Here is a 22,148-nt window from a genome sequence, read left to right as displayed (position 1 = left end):
TCATTCCAGAAATTTTGTTTATTTTACTGTACATCACCATATACAACCCTGAGATTAATTTTGTATTATTATATATCCCTTTCAGTATTATTGGAGAACACGAGGAAACTGATCTGAGGCCTTTTTCTTTTCTCTAACATTTGAATTTCCTTATTCCGAAGGAATAGTGGTAAAATTATATTTTAAAAAAACATCGGTGTATTTAAGCTCTGAGGTCAATGAAGTCGTTGGATTTTGTATTCTCAGTGCATCAACTCACGCTCTTGACAAAACTCTGTGGCTAGCTTTTTTTCATTTTAGCAGCCCTTTCCGTATTCAAAGTTGTCACCAGTTGCAGAATTTCAGGGTGATTAAATTTTCCTGCAGGACAATCAAAGATTTATGAAGTAGAAGTTTTAAGTTAGTTTGGGCAAATAATGGAAACAAAGTTTTTTTCAAGGTACCAGATGGTATAGCATAAATTCAGAAGAGTTTATCATCAGCAAAGATGCACTTTTCCCTATAACTATAAATTTAAAATACTCCATACCAAGAGAAGCAGCAGTTTACCAAGTTCTACTGCCATGATGCTATCCAGTGCATTTTTCTATAACACAAAAGACTGAAAACACGCAGTGGGTCAAGTAGCAATTATGGAAGAGAATTAATGTTTCTATCAAATTCTCAAGCAACATCTATTTTAAGACCAAGACACACATTTTAAACATTGATTATCTGCAAGAAATCACAGCTTATGCAGGTCAAAGATGACCTGGGACTCAGGTCAGCTGGTGTTTACAGGATTCCCTGTGAATGTGGAGCTGTGTATATCAGCCAGACATACCAACTACAAGGAGCACAGGTAATGTATCCATTCGGGTTTCTGGGAGAAATCGACGGTAGCAGAACATTGAATTCATAATGGCCATAGGAATGACTTCAATGGCACAAAGCTACTGTGCCATGCCAGTGGCTTTTGGGATCACCTGTAAAGGAAGTCATTGAAATAAAGCTGGAGGAAAAGAATCTTAATAAAGATGAAGGTCTCGCTCCAAGTAAGAATTAGAATTTGATTGTAAATAAGGTGGGATAGCGGAAACCGGATGAGGACTAACCAGTCAGGAGGGATAGAAGGAGGGTCATAAAAGGTAACGATTATTTCTTCAGCGATTTGAACAGGGCATGACTGCGCAAGTGGGTGGAGGACAGGCAGTGAGAACAGCGAGCAGAGTTGAGAAGGTGACAGTTACTTCTTCAGCAGTTTGAATGGGGCACGACTGCACAAGCACGTGGAGAACAGCAAAAAGAAGTCAGCTTTACAGAGTGGGCATCTGAGTAGAGGGAGACAGAGTAAGAAGGCTTTGGCACAACAGGTCAAGGCAAGATATGTTACCTGTTTAGAATACAGACAGAAAGTATGTGTGTGAGGCCGGTTTTCTGTGCTCGGTGTCGGATGTGGGAGCGTCCAGGAGACTTGCAGCCTCCCAGCCGCCCACATCTGCACCAGGTGTGTCGAGCTGCAGCTCCTTAGGGACCGTGTTAGGGAACTGGAGATGAGCTCGATGACCTTCATCTGGTCATGATAGAGAGGAGCTATTCACAGGTAGTCACCCCGGGGCCACAGGAGACAGAGAAGTGGGTAACAGTCGGGAGAGGGCAGGGCAAGAAGCAGATCTAGAGAGTACCCCAGTGGCTGTCCCCCTTAACAATAAGTACTCCTGTGTGAGTACTGTTGGGGGAGACGGCCTACCTGGGGGTAGCAAAAATGGTCGCGCCTCTGGCACAGAGTCTGACCCTGTGGCTCAGAAGGGTAGGAAGGGAAAAGGATGGCAGCAGTGATAGGGGACTCTAGGGGGTCAGATAGGCGATTCCGTGGATGCAGGAAAGAAATGCGGATGATAGTTTGCATCCCAGGTGCCAGGATGTTTCAGACTGCATCCACAGTATCTTGAAGTGGGAAGGAGAACAGCCAGAGGTTGTGGTACATATTTGTACCAAAGACATAGGTAGGAAAAAGGAGGCATTTCTTAAAGCAGACTACAGGGAGTTAGGAAGGAAGTTGAGAAGCAGGACCTCAAAGGTAGAAATCTTGGGTTTACTGCCTGTGCCACGTGACAGCAAGTATAGGAATAGAATGGGGTGGAGGATAAATACATGACTAAGGGATTGGAGCAGGGGATGGGGATTCAGATTTCTGGATCATTGGGACCTCTTCTGGGGCAGGTGTGACCTGTACAAAAATGACAGGTTGCACTTGAATCTGAGGGGGACCAATATCCTGGTGGGGAGGTTTGCAAAGGCTATTGGGGAGAGTTTAAACTAGAATTGCTGGGGGGTGGGAACTGAACTGAAGTGATGGTGGAAAGGAAGGTTGGCTCACATATAGAGAAAGTTTGGAGACAGTGCGAAAGGGAGGATAGGTAGGTGATAGAGAAGAGATGCACTAAGACCGATGGTTTGAGATAATGTCTATTTTAATGTGGGGAGTATTATGAACAAAGCGGATGAGCTTAGAGCATGGATTAGCACTTGGAGCTATGATGTTGTGGCCATTACAGAGACTTGGATGGTGCAGGGGCAGGAATGGCTACTTCAAGTGCCAGGCTTTAGATGTTTTAGAAAGGAGAGGGACGGAGGCAAAAGAGGGGGGCATGGCAGTGTTGATCAGAGATAGTGTCACAGCTGCAGAAAAGGAGGAAGTGTTGGAAGGGTCATTTACAGAGTTTGTGGGTAGAAGTAGAAACAGGAGGGGGTCAATAACTCTACTGGGTGTTTTTTTTAATAGACTACCCAATAGTAACAGGGACATCGAGGAGCAGATAGGGAGACAGATTCTGGAAAGGTGTAATGATAACAGGATTGTCATGGTGGGAGATTTTAATTTCTCAAATATTGATTGGCATCTCCCTAGAGTGAGGGGTTTAGATGACGTGGAATTTGTTAGGTGTGTTCAGGAAGGTTTCTTGACACAATATGAAGATAAGCCTACAAGAGGAGAGACTATACTTGATTTGGTATTGGGAAATGAACCTGGTCAGGTGTCAGATCTCTCAGTGGGAGAGCATTTTGGAGACAGTGATCACAGTTCTATCCCCTTTACCACAGCATTGGAGAGACATAGGAACAGACAAGTTAGGGAAACGTTTAAATGGAGTAAGGGGAAATATGAGGAAGAAGTGTGGCAAACATTCAGGGGGTATTTGCATGGGGTTCTGCGTAGATACGTTCCAATGAGATGGAAAGGATGGTAGGGTACAGGAACCATGGTGTACAAAGGCTGTTATAAATCTAGTCAAGAAGAGCTTACCAAAGGTTCAAAAAGCTAGGTAATGATAGAGATCTAGAAGATTATAAGGCTAGCAGGAATGAGTTTAAGAATGAAATTAGGAGAGCCAGAAGGGCCTTGGCGGACAGGATTAAGGAAAACCCCAAGGCATTCTACAAATATGTGAAGAGCAAGAGGATAAGGTATGAGAGAATAGGACTAATCAAGTGTGACAGTGGAAAAGTGTATGAAACCGGAGAAGATGGCAAAGATACTTAATGAATACTTTGCTTCAGGTATTCACTTCAGAAAAGGATCTTGGTGATTGTAGGGATGACCTGCAGCAGACTGAAAAGCTTGAGCATGTAGATATTAAGGAAGAGGATGTGCTGCAGCTTTCAGAAAGCATCAAGTTAGATAAGTCACCGGGACCGAACGGGATGTACCCCAGGTTACTGTGGGATGTGAGGGAGGAGATTGCTCAGCCTCTGGCGATGATCTTTGCATCAGCAATGAGGACGGGAGAGGTTCAGGAGGATTGGAGGGTTGCAGATGTTGTTCCCTTATTCAAGAAGGGGAGTAGGGATAGCCCAGGAAATTATAGACCAGTGAGTCTTACTTCAGTGGTTGGGAAGCTGATGAAGAAGATCCTGAGAGGCAGGATTTATGCACATTTGGGGAGGTATAATATGATTAGGAATAGTCAGCATGGCTTTGTGAAAGGCAGGTCGTGCCTTATGAGCCTGATTGAATTTTTTGAGGATGTGACTAAACACATTGAAGAAGGAAGAGCAATAAATGTAGTGTACATGGATTTCAGCAAAGCACTTGACAAGGTACCCCATGCAAGGCTTATTGAGAAAGTAAGGAGGCATAGGATCCAAGGGGACATTGCTTTGTGGATCCAGAACTGGCTTGCCCACAGAAGGCAAAGAGTGGTTGCAGACGGGTCATATTCTGCATGGAGGCTGGTGACCAGTGGTGTCCCTCGGGGATCTGTTCTGGGACCCCAAATCTTTGTGATTTTTATAAATGACCTGGATGAGGAAGTGGAGGGATGGGTTAGTAAATTTTCTGATGACACAAAGGTTGGGGGTTTTGTGGATAGTGTGGAGGGCTGCCAGAGGTTACAGTGGAACATTGGTAGGATGCAAAACTGGGCTGAGAAGTGGCAGATGAGTTCAACCCTGATAAGTGTGAGGTGATTCATTTTGGTAGGTCAAATAGGACAGCAGAATACAGCATTAATGGCAAGACTCTTGGCTGTGTGGTGGATCAGAGGGATCTTGGGGTCCGAGTCCATAGGACACTCAAAGCTGCTACGTAGGTCGACTCTGTGGTTAAGAAGGCATACAGTGCATTGGCCTTCATCAATCGTGAGATTGAGTTTAAGAGCCGAGAGTTAATGTTGCAGCTATACAGGACCCTGGTCAGACCCCACTTGGAGCACTGTGCTCAATTCTGGTCGCCTCACTACAGGAAGGACGTGGAAACCATAGAAAGGGTGCAGTGGAGATTTACAAGGATGTTGCCTGGATTAGGGAGCATGCCTTATGAGAACAAGTTGAGTGAACTCAGCCTTTTCTCCTTGGAGCAACGGAGGATGAGAGCTGACCTGATAGAGGTGTACAAGATAATGAGAGGCATTGATTGTGTGGATAGTCAGAGGCTTTTCCCCAGGGCTAAAATGGTTAGCACAAGAGGGCATAGTTTTAAGGTGCTTGCAAGTAGGTAGGGAGGAGATGTCGGGTAAGTTTTTTTTACGCAGGGAGTGCTGAGTGCGTGGACTGGGCTGCCGGCGGAGGTGGAAACAATAGGGTCTTTTAAGAGACTCCTGGATGGATGCATGGAGCTTAGAAAAACAGAGGGCTATGGGTAGGCCTAGGTAGTTCTAAGGTAAAGATATGTTCGGCACAGCTTTGTGGACTGAAGGGCCTGTATTGTGCTATAGGGTTTCTATGTTTCTAAATGCCACTGGACTAGACATGTCCAGGCATCATCTCTGATGAAGATGGAAGAGTTTGTCATCGAAATGTTAGTTATAATAGATACCTGCACCCAGCTGGAAGCCTGAGAGGAGTTTATTCATAACATCAATTGTTATGGTTATATGATTGGAAAGTAGCATTGTAACCAGCAATCAGATCACTGAGGAGAGCTGAGAACCTGGTAAGGAAGTGCAGGAAGCAGGAGCGGACAAGAACAAGCTTCTATAAAGATCCCTTCAAGTTTGTGAAAGGTCTCTTCACAGGGGAGAAGAGTGGAAGTCTCTCAGTGTCAAAGGCAGAACTGGAAAAACACCTGGAAAAGTTCTACACAGACAACCGATGCCATGAAGAGATCACTTGATAACCCAGAAGATGCCACCACTCACTCGGCTACCCCGCAGAGTCTAGGCAGCACGTCTCAGGAGAGGAAATACAGGATATTAACATCTAGTCCTACATAACATACCTAACCAAGGTGGCTCAGGCAAATGTCCTACTCTTACTCGTATTTCTTATGTCACTAAATGATATGACAATAATGTCTTACTTAACACAAGACAATAAGATTAACCTTTTGTTGAATCAAAAAATTCCTGTAAGTGCCCAGGTTTTTCTTCCATCTCTTCATATTCAAATGCCTGTGCAATCATTTCAAACCGATCCAGTTCTTTCACATATGTGGCTTCATTACTTGACTGGTTTTCATATTCCTGTAGAAAGATACATTCAAACAAAAATATATTTTACTTTCTGCATGGTATCTGCTACATTGGTACATTGGTGACAAAAGATGTACATAAATAGAAATATACCTTGAATTTATAAAAAATGTAGATTATACTGTCTAAACGAAAGTGATGCAGGTCCTGCAGGCCCATCACCATCTCCATGCTTGAGCATCACTAAGCGAGCTTGTCTATATGGGCAGATCTCTCATTTTCAGTTTTTAAGACATGCAAATCCTGGATATGGCATAGTGATGGAAGAGTTACTGCTGACGGGGTGGGGGTGTATCATATTAAAGAGAATAGGTAACAAGGAAGTATGTGGGTGAAATGCTCTAACAGTTGGCCTACACTCAATGGGCTAAATAGCTTCTTATATCACAAGAACAGTTATAAATTTCTAAAGTGTGCATGTCTTGTGATTCAGCATTATTACATTTAACTCATCCAACTGAAACTTAAGATATTTGCATCACGTACCCACAAACCTCACCATTATACTACCTTTTAGTTTTAATGGTAATATTAAATTATCCTGAATTCTCGCCATTTAGTGGTTTATGTTATTGCTCCTTCGAACAAGGTCTGCATTCCTGCAATCAGTTAACTTTAAAGATGTGATTATCTCTGGAACCCACTCTTTTCTCTATAAAATTTGTAAATTTTGAAGCAATCTAGCTAGCAAGATATTTTTAAAATCTAAATTTATTTCTGTTTTTTTCATCTTGCTTCAGAATTCACGCTTGGCTCAAGCACCAGTGCAGTTGAACTCAATATAGACAGTAGACACCTGAGGGAGTACTGCACCGCCTTCTAACTGAGACCATGTTCTTAGCCTGTCATGTGGATGCAAGAGAACATTTTTTTACCATTGTCATTTTTTCAAGCCCATCATCTCTCATGAACTTAATCTCTGATGAGGCCATTGCCATTTCTTTGAACGCTCACATTCTAATAACCTATAAACCAAACCTGTCCTCTAGCAGCCTCACAAACTCCCTCAAATTTCACTTTTTTTCCCTGGTTGTTTCACTTATAAGATGATTCCAATATAGTTATTGATCCATTAACACTTCTGTATGTAATTTTGTTCCTCATCTTTGAGTCTGAAAGTTAGAAGCTGCAACCATGATGTAAAATTGGTTACTCAACTATCATATTTGGAAAACCATCTCCAATTCGAAAAATTCCACCATCAGCCTAACCAAAAGAGCAAGCCCACCCCAAAACCATTCTCAAAGGGTTCATAGGCTATACAAATCTCAGTTCTATTCCTGCATTAAATGACAGCATACCTGATCTTTGGTCTTATCATACTCATCCCTAATGAATCTGGAATTTTTTTTTTAACTACAGAATACAGGTAGTCCCTGTGTTACGAACGTCTGACTTACAGACAACTCATACTTATGAACCGAGGAAGAAGAATGTCGTCCGCCATTTTAAGTCGGATCACGACGCCGTCCACCATTTTAAGCTGTTGCTGTTGACACTGTGTTGAGTGTGTAACTTTGTATTTGGCTTAAATTTTTCTTAGTAAGATTCACCCTGACCCCCCCCCCCCCACCCCCATTCCAGTCGGCTGGTGGCGCAGTGAGATCAGCGCTGGGCTGGAGAACGGAGTTTCCCAAGTTCGATCCAGTGACAGACCACTCCCGTGCCAGGTTGATATCGATCCAGTGACTCACGTACCATCCGTGCCGGGTTGATGTCGAGCTCGCAACTCGACCTCGTAAAAAAAAACTCTGCCACCTCTAGTTTAAATTCCCATGCGGAATATTGTGGAGGATCAAATACCCAAACCCAGCACAGCCCCCACTTGTCCCATTTAACCTGTCTCAGTACGGTGGTCCTTAGGACCCAGCAGACTTCGGGAGCCGGCGGAGGTCGGGACCCACCGCCCGCAGTGTTTCTGTTCTATTGACGGGAAGCGATTGCGATTGAAAATAAAGTGGAAATAATAAAGCGATTGGAAAGAGTTGAAACGCCATCGGTCATTGGAAAAGCATTAGGCTACAGTCGGTCAACGATTGGAACAATTTTAAAGGATAAAGTGAGAATAATTTAGCATGTGAAAGGCTACAATTATTACTAAGCAACACAGTAGTTTAATTATTGGAATACATACATTTCTTAAGTGTTTTATATGCATAGAAAGGTAAAAATATATACTATATACTAAGACAAACGTTTGACTGACACTAAATAATACCAGATGTACCTGGTCCGACTTACGTACAAATCTGACTTAAAACGGACTCAGGAACGGAACTCGTACGTAACCCGTGGACTGCCTGTACTCAATACCCACAACATTCTGAAATAAAGAATTGCAAGCCTGAGAGAAATGATCCCTCCCTCATTGCAACCTTTAACAGAACAACCTCAGCCTGAGAATATTTAATTCTACCAAATGAAACATCCTCAGTATCCATCCTGTCTAACTTTACAGCACATTATGGTTTGTATGATCTACAGTAGCAAATGATACTGAACTCAAGCAATATACATAATGGAAATTTAAAAGTGAGAGTAACTTTAAAAAGACAATGACGCAAAGGTTCTTAACTATTATCCTAGTAATAATAGAAATATAACAGACTGGCCGGTTTGCTTTATCAGCGTAATTGTACAAACCCTGTAATCTCAATTCCTGAACAGACACAATCCCACATCAGCAAACTGTTCCCATCTGAACTTAAAAAATACAAAACTGAAAGTTAAATTCTTGCCTCTTTGGACATAACTTTGTTCCACACTCCCGATTTTCACATCATGTACCTATTGCCAGAACTTCACTGTCTTAGGCCTTTGTTGCACCACCCAGAATTCTAGCATTCACTGAAGGATTCATAAGAAGCAGTATCTGTAGGCGAGACCCGACTGGGAGACCGTTTCGTGGAACACCTACGCTAGAAAAAGCAGGATCTCCCAGTGGCCACACATTTTAATTCCACGCCCCATTCCCATTCTGATATGTCTATCCATGGCCTCCTCTATTGTCAAAATGAATCCAAACTCAGGTTGGAGGAATAATACCGTATATACCGGCTGGGTAGCCTCCAACCTGATGGCATGAACATTGACTTCTCTAACTTCCGTTAATGCCCCTCCTCCCCTTCTTACCCCATCCCTGACATATTTAGTAGTTTGCCTGTTCTTCATCTCCCTCTGGTGCTTCCCCTCCCCCCCTTTCTTTCTCCTGAGGCCTCCCGTCCCATGATCCTTTCCCTTCTCCAGCTCGGTATCACTTTCGCCAATCACCTTTCCAGCTCTTAGCTTCATCCCACCCCCTCCGGTCTTCTCCTATCATTTTGCATTTCCCCCTCCCCCCACTACTTTCAAATCTCTTACTATCTTTCCTTTCGGTTAGTCCTGACGAAGGGTCTCGGCCCGAAACGTCGACATCGCTTCTCCCTATAGATGCTGCCTAGCCTGCTGTGTTCTACCAGCATTTTGTGTGTGTTGTTGTTTGAATTTCCAGCATCTGCAGATTTCCTTGTGTTTGATCTGTAGGTATCTTTGATAGAAATCAATATTTCCGCTGCATGTTAATTTTAAAGATAAAATGATGGGAAAGTAATAAAGTTCAACATTTACAATGTTATGAGTGATGAACAGACCTGATGGACAATGGGGTGAAGGGTTAACCATTCCCAACCCCCCTCCTGAGAACCACGAACTATTACTGTTGTTATGTTGACCATGAGAGAGAGACGAAAAACCGACAAGAACATCTGCGACAGATAAGAGAGAGGGGGAAATTGCTGATTAACTGTATTGTGACTCCTTTTTTTGAATTATTTACTGTTTCACTGCAAGGACAGTAGTTTGCTCAATAACATTCCTCAGTGGACTGAAGGTGTGGCCTTATTTGATGGACACAGTCATTCAGGAGTGATGGATAGCTGAGTCCCCGTTAGTGGGGATAAAAAGACAGGTCTGGAGAGACACCCTCCAGACACGCCAGTGGACACTGATTGAGTGTTGGAACCCACAAGAAAGGTGGGGGCTTCGGAGACCGAACCAGGAGATCGTTCAGTAAAACTCACAGTGTTACAGCAGGGCCGGTGGGGACTTATGTGTGTGTCCACTCATGCCAGAGTGACGAGTCCACTCATGCCAGAGTGACGAGTCCACCATAGAAGAACGGTCTGGCTGAAGACCAGAGGGGTCATAACTGAATGGCCACCATAACAACAATATGACAGATTAAGAAAGCAAAGGAAGCTTTGGCTGCTGTAGCTGTTACATCTCGCTCGCTCGCTCTCTCTCCAACGATTACAACAACCATAACTACATCAGCACTCATGAACTGAACTGAACTTTATACTTTTCTATGACAATTTATTTACCCCTAGACATTGATAGAGCTTGTTTATTATTGCTTATTATTATTATTCCTACATTTTTAGGTTTATTACTGCTAACTTGTTTTATATGTATATTTGCATTATTGATATGGTTTTGCTTATTTTTATTAATAAACACCTTTAGTTTGGTACCACCAGACTCCAATGGATTCTTCTTTCTCTGCTGGTTAGACAACCAGTTACGGGGTAAGTAACAACAAATTTGAGAAATCCTACACTCTCATAAAACAATGAAGAACAAGAGAGAATTCCTGTTGTAATTTACAAAAACAAATAATATTCAGTGAGTAACTCACCTGCCAAAGCTCCAAGATCTCTTTACTTGCATCATTGTTTAAGAGTGCTGTTAAACATTTCATAGCCTCCTACCATAAAAACATAAAAAAATTTCATTAATGCATATTATCCAAAGGAAGCAATAACATAACTTAAATGCAATGATATTTAATGTGCACTGGGGAGTGAGCCCACAGTCTGATTATTTTCTTTTTGAAAATGGGAAGCGCAGAGTATTGCCAGCTGTTTTTTCATGTTTATAAATTACAGTTTTTCCTCATTTTCACATTTGTGAATCATTTTGTTCTTTCAGTATCAGGAAATTCTTATTATCCTCTTATCATCCCCTGATGACCTTTTACATTCTGTTTTCCCCATAGTCTATAGGTCATTCATTCCCTTTTGATTATTTTTTGTCCTTTGCAGTTTTCAAACTTAAGTATCACTATTTATATTTTACCTTTAAACTCAAGAAGAGGATCCAAGCTCAAAATATAAAAAATACCTTTGGATGCTACATTTTCAAGAATTTTGTTTCAACATTTGAAGCTTTTCTGTTTTACTCAAGCCAGATCGTTGTCAAGATCATTTTTAACCAGCTAATGCAAGAAATGTGGGAGAACTAAAGAGAGAAGCTGGAAGATGTAGCAAAATTTGCTTTCAAAGATCACAGGGAGTGCTTAATTAAACTAGGATATTGCTGGATACAGTAGTATCAATGAAAGAAAAATGCTGGGTTGCAGTAACAACTGTAGAAGAATTGCCCAGCTAAGAAATACCATATTCCAATTAGTTACAGGAAAACGGGTCTATTTAAAGTAATATGAAGCTTGATTATACCATGAAAAAGGATCTAGTGCTTTCCGGGTGTATATGACCAAGTGGCCATGGGATCACCCTTGTTGCCGACTATTGCTAATTTCTACATTGAGGACTATTGGAGAGGGCTCGGAGTTAATCTTTCTTATGCCCCTAGCGCTTCTTCAAACATGTCGATGACACCTTTGTAGCGTGGCTTCATGAACTCCAGGTACTCCAACAGTTCCATGCCCATCTCAACAGTATACAGTACATTCAAACATTCAACTTACAATGGAGATGGAGACAAATGGTTGTCTCCCATTCCTGGACATTCTAATATGACACAAGCCGGACATCAGCCTCAGAATGGCGTCTAACAGAAATCCACTCACACAGGCTTATACCTCAACAATAACAGCCACATTCACACCTCCCAACGTAGAGCAGTTCCTTCTATTTTGATTAACTGTGTGAAAACTATTTAGGAACCAGCAAGTCTCCCCAAGGAAATAATACGATTTTGCATGACGTTCCTACAGAATGACTACAAGATTAAGGAAATCAATCGGGCCCTTAAAAGGGCTGACAGACAAACCAGGTCACCTGACAACGAAGAGGAACCCTTTGCTACCACCTATCTTCCCTATATTTCTATGGCTTCTGGAAGGATCACCAGGATCCTGAAAAAATATCGGATTAATACCATCCACAAACCCATAAGGAAGCTCAATTCACAGCTTATGCAGGTCAAAGATGAACTGGGACTCATGACGGCAAGTGTTTACAAGATTCCCTGTGAATGCAGAGCAGCCAGGCAGGATGGACAGTGGAAACCAGCATCAAGGAGCACAGGATGTGTATCCATCTGGGTTATCTGGAAAAATCAGCAGTAGCAGAACACGGTATTCACAATGGCCTTTGGGTAAAGGAAGCCATTGAAAGAAAACTAGAAGAAAAGAATTTTAACAAAGATGAAGGTTTCACTCTAAGTAAGAACTGGAATTTGATGGTAAACAAAGTGGGAGAGCGGAAAGCTGATTGGATGAGGACTAACCAATCAGGAGGGACAAACTATAGGGGTATAAATACCACTGGACTAGACATACCCAGGCATCATGTACATATGAAACTACATACTTAATTTGTGATACAATGTTTAATTGAGCACAATGTAAACTTGGATAGTTTATGATCAAACTAGCCTTCAAGGTATGCATGAACCAATGCACACAGTAATCCTCTATAATGTCCTTTCAACAGTATTGGTAAAACAAAATGTCTTCATTAATGGAGAGCTCTGTCTTTGATTGGTCCTGCAAAATGGGTCCTCTGCCAACAAATTTCCCATTCCTTACAAAAATCACCTTAATGATCCAAACCTTACTTTAGTCAGAAGGCAAAGAGGGAAGAATATGAAATAAAGTCACAGTGGGTTTTGAAAAATATCCCAACATTTGTAGCTGCTTTCTGTTAACATTTGACTTGAAATGTAGAAACACACTGCATTGAACACATGAACCCTAAAATAAGAAATCCCAGCAGTACCCAAAACCATCCACTTGGGAAATTCAACCAGTGAAGTCTCCATTGGAACCTACTTCTTCTCTTCTATGTTTTTCTTCTTTACTAATATTGTCTGCTGGCGCTATGTCACCCACAATGCATTCTGCCATATCATGAACGAGGGCTAATTTAATGCACCTGCAAAATAATAGATAGAAGAACATAAGAGACAGGAGAGAAATAAGTGATCAAGTAAGTGTTTGTGTTGTTCTACTGGACATTATGGGTGTGCTATGTTGGGTGCTGGAATCTGCTCAACACTTGCCCCCAGCAAGTCCTTGCGTGTTATTTGTTAATGTGAATAACACATTTCACTGTATGTTTCAATGTACACATGATAAATACATCTGAATTTGAATCTCCAGACTGTTCCACTATTCAATGCAATCCTAACTGATCTTTTCCCGTCTCAATGTCGCTTTCCAATCTCTCCCCAAACGTTTTAACTCCTTTGTATTTATTTATTTAGTTAGTTAGTTTTAATTTATTTAGTGATATAGCACAGAGTAGGCCCTTCTGGCCCTTTGAGCCACGTTGCCCCAGCAACTCCACAGCCCCAATTAACCCTAACCTAATCACGTCACAATTTACACTGACCGATTAACCTGCTCGATATGTATTTAGACTGTGGGAGGAAACTGCAACACCTGCGGACAACCTACACATTCCACAGGGAGGACGTACAGAGACTCCAACAGAACAGCATCAGGAATTGAACTCTGAGCTTTAATAGTGTAGTGCTAACTGCTACATTACCATACTGCGATACAAATATCTGTCAGTCTCTACACTGAATATATTCAGAAAGCCTGCCTCACAGCTCTTTGGACTGAAGAATTTCAAAGGTCCAAGACCTCCTCTCTTGCTTGAAGTATTCTGAAACTCTGCCTGAAGTTCTAGATATCGCATGGGGGGTTATACTGTGAGGAATCCCCTCCTCAGCCCCTTTTTAGATCTGGCATGTTTTAATGTGATCATCGTCTCTCATTCTTCTATACTTCATCCATGAATCCAGTCATCCCAGAAATTAACACTGCAAAATTTCTCTGCACTACTGCCAATGGAAGCGTATCCTTAAATCTGGAGACCAAGATTACATCCAGAACTCCAGCTGCAGTCTCAACAACTCCTTGTAAAGTTGTATCCTCCATACTTCTTGGAAAAAGGCCAACATTTCAGTAACCTTCCCTAGTAAATGCTGTACAAACAAGCTAACTGCTTGTGTTTTGTGTGACAAGATACCAGATCGCTTTGTACTGCAGGATTTTATGTTCTCACCCTATTTAAATAACAACTTTGTTCATTTCACGCTAGCCTCCACAGTTGATGACCTCACTTTTTCCCATATGACATCTGACAGCTTTTTGCCATATCACTACATTTAGATTCTTTGTGACCTCACGAACTTCCTACCCTACCTTTGTATCATCAGCTTGACTGCAATCAAGTCTCCAATATTCACCAGCATCCTAACTCTCTAATATAGATTATTAATAGCTGAGGCCCTCAAGCATACTAATAGTTATGATTGCCAGTTCACACTGATTTATTCATCCTGACACAGCTTGCTTTTAGTCACCCCACTGCCAGGCCAATCGATTATTCCCAAGCCTGTGTCATTTTGTATGCACAATATACTATTTTGTGGCAACTAATCAAGTGCCTTCTGGAAATCCAGACACGCTGGATCTTCTATTTCCCTTTCATCCTCATAACACACGGATTTTACAAATCAAGCATCTGCCAAATATGACTGCCTTATCATAACACCGTGCTGACTGATCAATTATCTTTTAACATTTTAGATATGCTTAATAATGAGTTCCGGTTTTCCCAATGACAGACATTAGGCTAACCAGCCTATAGTTTCCTGCTTATGGACTCTGATTAGAGGCATTGCATTTATGGTTTTCAAAACCCATCCTCCCTGGGGTACAGAAAGAGGCCACTGGGCCACTCCAGAATCTAAGGAATTTTGGTTAGTCACCCAATATGAAATCACTATCTCTGCAGTCAAAAAATTTTTAAGACTTTTGCCACCTTTATAGACCATTGGACTGGGGGTAATTGTTGACCTATTAACATTAACTTGCCTGTATGTTATTATATAGCAAAAGAAACAAGAGAAAATCTGCAGATGTTGGAAATCCAAGCAACACACACACAAAATGCTGGAGGAACTCAGTCTGGCATGCTGAGTTCCTCTAGCATTTTGTGCGAGTTATATAGCAATCGAGATTATTTTATATTCTCCCTCTGGAGTTCCCATGATCAGATTTTTTTTAGTATCTTCTAGCATGAAAACAAACTCAAAGCAAAATATTTTCAGAACCTCTGCCATTTCTCTACTTCCCATTATTAATTTCTCAGTCTTATTATCAAAGTGACTGACATTTAGTTATTTTTTTTATAACTGCTGGATGTTTTTGCTGTTTTTATTATTTGCTGGTTGATGGTCATATCATTTTTAAAATAATTTAGTCACCCTTTGCTGATTTCTAAAAATTTCCCAATCCTTTGATAATGATGTCACTAATGCGATTGACACTGTATGCCTTTTTCAGTCTGATGTCATCCTTAAATTCCTCTGAACAAAAAATAACCATAATCTGTTGGAGTTATTTTCCATACAAATAAACAGGTCCCCTGAAGAGGCTCCAAATCTTTACCATCTCCAATACAAAACAGATTTTATGAAGATTTAGTATATCAACAAAGAACTAGAAAATAAATTAGTAATTGAAAAACCATCCAAGGAAAATGGTTTCATTATAAAGTGCCATTGCTTCACACATCTCCAACCGCTTCATATCCAAACAAACATGGGTTACTGTGGCCTGAATCTTAACAAGCAACAACAATGACAGAATCACCAGAATGGGCTACTGTGAAAAAAAGTTGTTCTAAAATTCAGAGAATTTATGATATTAGTCTTTTAAAAATTAATGTAATCGGAATGTGTATCATCTATTTGATATACACTTAAAAGAAAGAACTGAAAATGGCTGACTATTAAATCTTTAAATAGCAAAACTTCATTTCAACGTTAGAATTTAAATAAACTTATGATTCTGAGGTACTACACCTTTCTTTGTTGAGGTTTGGATCTTCAATTAAGAATGCCATAATAGCCATCCGGTACATGTGGTCTGACACACTCTCCGGGTTTTTCACATTTCTATAAACCCAACCTGTTCGAGATACTCTCTGCAGAAACAAACAGATTATTACTTTCTTCAGATTAATTTCAGTATATTATATCCATCACACATCTACAATTTACTCTAACTGCTCTTGATACTCTAAGTTCCTCAGATGAAGGAAAAGCCTCAACAGGGACTTCACTTCACCCAATGTTAATCCAGCAGGTGAACTCATGGATACTTTAGAATGTGGTACCTGCTTTACTGCCCTACACTATAAATTTCTGACCGACAGCATTGCCCCAGTCTCACCAGTTAAAACACCAAAATGTTACTTTCAACAGGGTAGCAGCTTTAAAGAGGACCTGCAAAATGAAAGGACTGTGCCTCAGGCGTAAAGTGTCAGCTGACAAAGAGTTAGCAAGAGTAACACACTGTCACTATAATGAAATGATCTACTGAGTTTGGCTTCTTTCTTACTGTTTGTGTATTGAGATGCAGCACGGAATGGACCTCTCCTGCCGCAAAGCTCAGCATCACCAATTTAATCTTAGCCTAACTGTCAATCTGTATTCAACCTACCAACCGGTAGGTCTTTGGACTGTGGGAGGAAACCCATGCAGCCATGGGGAGATCGTTTAAGCTCCTATTACCGTGGTAATAGCTGGGCCAAATGACCCTTTGGTACGAGTGAATATACACCACAGGTTGAGTACAGATAGATAGGCATCTATTAGTCTGGAGCGACCATGGATTTATACCTTGGAAAGTTTCCAGGGTGCGGACCTGGGCAGGGTTGTATGGAAGACCAGCAGTTGCCCAAGCTGCAAGTCTCCCCTCTCCACGCCACCGATGTTGTCCAAGGGAAGGGCAAGGGCCGATACAGCTTGGCACCGGTGTCTAGCAGAGCAACATGTGGTAAGTGCCTTGCTCAAGGAGTCAACGCACTGCTTTAGCTGAGGCTCGAACTAGCGACCTTCAGATCACTAGACCAACGCCTTAACCACTTGGCTGAGTAAATGCAGGTCTACCGACAGGGTGGCACTGGTGCCGCGGAACGCCAAGTGCAGAGGGAACGGCACAGGAGGGTTACCGGTGCCTCGGAAGGCTACGTAAACCGTGAGGGGGGCGGGCTGAACGGTGATCTGGGACGCCGAGCGAAAGGGATGGCTGTGGGTGAGCACTGCTTCGGACCGCCACGTGAACGGGGAGGGGGGTGACACCGCGGGACGCAATGAGAACGGGAAGCAAAGCGTGGGGTGGCAGCTAAACCCCTCCCGGGACCCGCACCAACCTTCAACTGCCCGATAAACCTGATGAACTGCAGCAACTTGGCCGCGCCTGCAGAACCAGCGCACACCGCCATGGCTTCGGACCCGGAACCGGCGTCACAAGCAATGCCGGAATACGCGCAGCCCAGGCAAAGCTTGTCAACAGTTACTGCTGGCAGACACAAGATGCAGATGCCGAATTGCCCGGGTTATTGAGGTGGTGCACGAGGGGAGGGAACTAAACCAAAGGGCGGGATTGAATAGAGGCACAAATGCCTCTATTTTATATTTGCCGGAAATATAAAATACCCTTCAAACTTAATATAGAATATTTGCTGCCTGCACAGCGGCAACACAGAGCACAATTTACCTACGCAGATTGATCAGAAAGCCGATTGCTGAATTGAATAGGACTTAAAATATTGATTGGAGACACCGGATATTGATTTTACAAGTATTGATTGGAGATACTGAAATCTAGAGTGAAAAGTAAACCAAGCTGTTGGGAAACTACCAAATCACCAAAATGGAAAATTACTTGCGGGCTGCCCCCAGTATATCCTTCCGTCTGTTGGTTGTTAATGCAGACATCCCCCCCCCCTGCAAAAACTCATTTCGGGGAGGTAGCATCCCCGCCCCTCCGCAACCCCATATCCCCTCCCCCCCCACCCCACCCCGTCGACCTCCAGGGGTGTATATAATACTTTGTTTAGTGATTTTGTCTAATCTGTAAACCAAGTTGGGTATATGCAGAAAATGTGACATTAAAATATTTACTTATATCATCATGGAGTTTTTTTTATTCTATTACAATTTTAAGCAAGTCTACAGGGAGTTTGACCTCATCACGTAGGACATCAATAGAGTAGCTCCTTAGCAGCTAGCCAGCCAGTTTAAATAACATTAGCTATGCTAGTGAATGAATAACACCTGTTAAACTCACCTGAACATGTCTTTTACAGCCATTTAACCCACCACGGGCAATAGTCACTGTTGTAAACAGTGCAGCGAACAACACTGTCATTATTTTTGACCCCTGTTAGGCAGGGGTACACTTTAGTGTAGTCTGGGGTGAAGTATGTTTTATATTTTCTTTTTTTGGAACACTCTGCCATGGCGCAGCAGGACAGTAAACTGAACTGATGGACAATGAAAGAGAGAGAGAGGTCGACTGTAAAGCCCGCCCACAAAGAAAACTGATAGGTCTACTTAGCACAAAGAGAGACCAATCAGGATGCTCCCTCTTGCTCTTACTCTCCCTCTCCCTCTCAAAAAAATGGATTTCCAGGATATTGTATATAATTTACGGGCATCAGAGAGCTGCTATCAATATGCGGGAGACTCCCGGAACTTCCGGGAGAGGTGGGATGTCTGTTAATGTAAACAACACATTTCATATGTTTCGAATTGCTTGTGATAAAGAATTAAAGAATATTTGAAGATGTTAATTTCTCAGTGTCGTGTAGATTATCTTCAGAGGAATAATGTTTTGGCCAAATTCAATAAATTATGCCTTTGTTGATAGGCAAGTCTGAAGTGTTCTTATTTGGCATTGGTTATATAACATTGCACAATTTGGCTGTGTAGCCACAATAATTTTCAAAAACAGATGAAGTATTTAAACTTAGCCAAACATACTGCATCATCTGGACCACTTGACCTGGAACCTGATTGCAATTCATTCTCTCTCCAGGGAGAGAGATTTTGAGTTACTGCCTCAGGAATTTGTTCAGTATATTTATTTAGCACATAACAAGTTATGAACCAAACTTTAAATCTTGGTTTACAAACCATAATAAATTACTCAGAATCAGATTTATTATCACCGGCATGTATCATGGAATCTGTTAACTTAGCAGCAGCAGTTCGATGCAATACACAACACAGTAGAAAAAAACTAAATATAATAATAAATAAATAAGTAAATCAAAACATCATGCGGATATTGAATAGCTTAAAAATCGTGCAAAAAAACAGAAATAACACACCTTAAAAAAGGTAGTGTCCAAAGATTCAATGTCCATTCAGGAATCGGATGGCAGAGGAGAAGAAACTGTTCCTGAATCACTGAGTGTGTGCCTTCAGGCTTCTGTACCTCCTATCTGATGGCAACAGTGAGAAAAGGGCTTACCCTGGGTGCTGGAGGTCCTTAATAATTGACGCTGCCTTTCTGAGACACCACTCCCTGAAGGTGTCCTGGGTACTTTGTAGGCTAATACCCAAGATGGATCCGACTAAATTTACAACCCTCTGCAGCTCCTTTCGGTCCAGTGCAGTAGCCCACCACCCCCCATACCAGACAGTGATGCAGCCTGTCAGAATGCTCTCCACAATACATCCACAGAAGTTTCTTTCTTTTTCAATCTTTTTATTAATATCAACATGTTAAGATTAGTACATAGATAATGGGATTACAAATTTACAAAATTAAAATGAACATAAAAGGATACACAAGCAATAAGTACAATATAGTTAAGTCTTCCCAAATCATGAATGATACAAATATCATATAAACAAAACAAAAAAAAAACTAGGTATATCATGTTGAAAAAAAAACAGAAAAGAGAAAAAGAAAAAAAATATTATTACCCTAAAAAAACTAATCTAACAAACTAACCACTAACTAATAAAGAAAAAAAAATGGGCTGTTTATAGTATCTATAAAAAAATACAAAATCATCAGTGTCCCCAACTCCGATCCTCTCAACATATCTATAATCAAAACCGGAAAAACAAATAGGATTGGAACAGGGTCAAATTACATCATGTGAAAATATTGAATAAATGGCCTCCAAATCTTTTCAAATTTAATAGAAGGGTCATATACGACACTTCTAATTTTCTCCAAATTTAGATATAACATAGTTTGAGAAAACCAATGAAATACGGTAGGGGGATTAATTTCTTTCCAATTCAACAAAATAGATCTTCTAGCCATTAATGTAAGAAATGCAATCATCCGACAAGCAGAAGAAGATAAATGGATTGACTCCATCATTGGTAAACCAAAGATTGCAGTAATAGGATGAGGTTGTAAATCAATGTTCAATACCGTGGGAATAATATCAAAAATGTCTTTCCAATATTTTTTCAAAAGCGGACATGACCAAAACATATGAGTTAAAGAAGCTATCTCAGAATGACATCTGTCACATATAGGATTTATATGGGAATAAAAATGAGCCAATTTATCCTTGGACATATGAGCCCTGTGCACAACTTTAAACTGTATCAATGAATGTTTAGCACATATAGAGGATAAATTAACTAATTGAAAAATTTTATCCCAATTCTCAATAGGGATAGTAAAGTTAATTTCTCTTTCCCAATCATTTTTAATCTTATAAAAGGCCTCTGAACATATTTTCATAATTATATTGTAAACATTTGATATTACACCTTTCTGAAAAGGATTTAGTTCTAACAATTTCTCCAAAATACCCGAAGAATCAAGATTTAGAAAGGTACAGTGTTTAAGAAATTCCTAATCTGTAAATATCTAAAAAAATGAGATCTAGGCAAATTATATTTATTAGATAATTGTTCAAAAGACATAAAACAATTATCCAAAAATAAATCAGAAAATCCTAGTATTCCTTTAGTCTTCCAAGCTGAATAAGCTTGGTCCATAATAGAAGGATGGAAAAAGAAATTGGATACAATAGGAATAGTTAAAGCAAATTGATTCAACCCAAAAAATTTCCAAAATTGAAACCATATACGTAAAGTGTGTTTGATTATCGGATTGTCAATTCATTTATGCAATTTAGAAAGAGCAAAGGGAAGAGAAGTCCTTAAAATAGAACCCAATGAAAATCCTTGTACAGATTTAGTTTCCAGATTTACCCAATGAGGGCTAGGAGATAAATCCCAATCCCTTAACCAACATTTCAAATATCGAATATTAATTGCCCAATAATAAAATCTAAAATTAGGCAATGCCAATCCACCTTCCTTTCTTGCCTTCTGTAAATATCTTTTACCTAATCCCACAGAAGTTTCTGAGTGTATTTGTTGACATACCAAATCTCCTCAAACTCCTCATGAAGTTTAGCTGCTGTTTTGCCTTCTTTATAACTGCTTCAATATGTTGGGACCAAGGTTAGATCCTCAGAGATCTTGAATCAGAATCAGGTTTATTATCACCGGCATGTGATGTGAAATTTATTAACTTAGCAGCAAGCAGTTCAATGCAATACATAATATAGAAGAGAAAAAAATAATAATAAATAAGTAAATCAATTACAGTATATGTATATTGAATGGATTAAAAATGTGCAAAACACAGAAATAGCATATATTAAAAAAAGTGAGGTAGTGTCCAGGTTAGATCCTCAGAGATCTTGACACCCAGGAACTTGAAATTGCTCACTCTCTCCACTTCTGATCCCTCTATGAGGATTGGTATGTGTTCCTTCGTCTTACCCTTCCTGAAGTCCACAATCAGCCCTTTTGTCTTACTGACGTTGAGTGCCAGGTTGTTGCTGCGGAACTACTCCACTTGTTGGCATATCTCACTCCTGTACGCCCTCTCGTCACCACCTGAGATTCTACCAACAATGGCTGTATTGTCAGCAAATTTATAGATGGTATTTAAGCTGCGCATAGCCACGCAGTCATGAGTATATTGAGAGCAGAGCTAAGCACACACCCCTGAGGTGCGCCACTGTTGACCGTCAGTGGGGGGGGGGGGGGGAATGTGTTAATGTGTTATCACCAATCTGCACAGATTATGGTCTTCCAGTTAGGAAGGCAAGGATCCAA

General features: G+C 40.9%; 1 protein-coding gene across 1 annotated transcript; it reads right to left on the bottom strand.

The window, feature by feature from the left end:
* Window positions 1-17,568, bottom strand: hddc2 (HD domain containing 2). Its single transcript, XM_073057363.1, has 6 exons — window positions 17,408-17,568; window positions 16,056-16,177; window positions 13,006-13,108; window positions 10,627-10,695; window positions 5,804-5,942; window positions 1-360 (listed from the first exon to the last, which is right to left on the bottom strand). Exons 1-6 carry the CDS (start codon window positions 17,477-17,479, stop codon window positions 281-283), a joined length of 585 nt encoding a protein of 194 aa, XP_072913464.1. The 5' UTR covers window positions 17,480-17,568; the 3' UTR covers window positions 1-280.
* Window positions 17,569-22,148: the final 4,580 nt, after the last annotated feature.

The sequence above is a fragment of the Hemitrygon akajei genome, chromosome 9 (genome assembly GCF_048418815.1).
Source record: "Hemitrygon akajei chromosome 9, sHemAka1.3, whole genome shotgun sequence".
NCBI lineage: Eukaryota > Metazoa > Chordata > Chondrichthyes > Myliobatiformes > Dasyatidae > Hemitrygon > Hemitrygon akajei.
The sequence above is the reverse complement of the archived record's forward strand: the minus strand, read 5'-3'. Positions and strand labels throughout refer to the sequence as shown.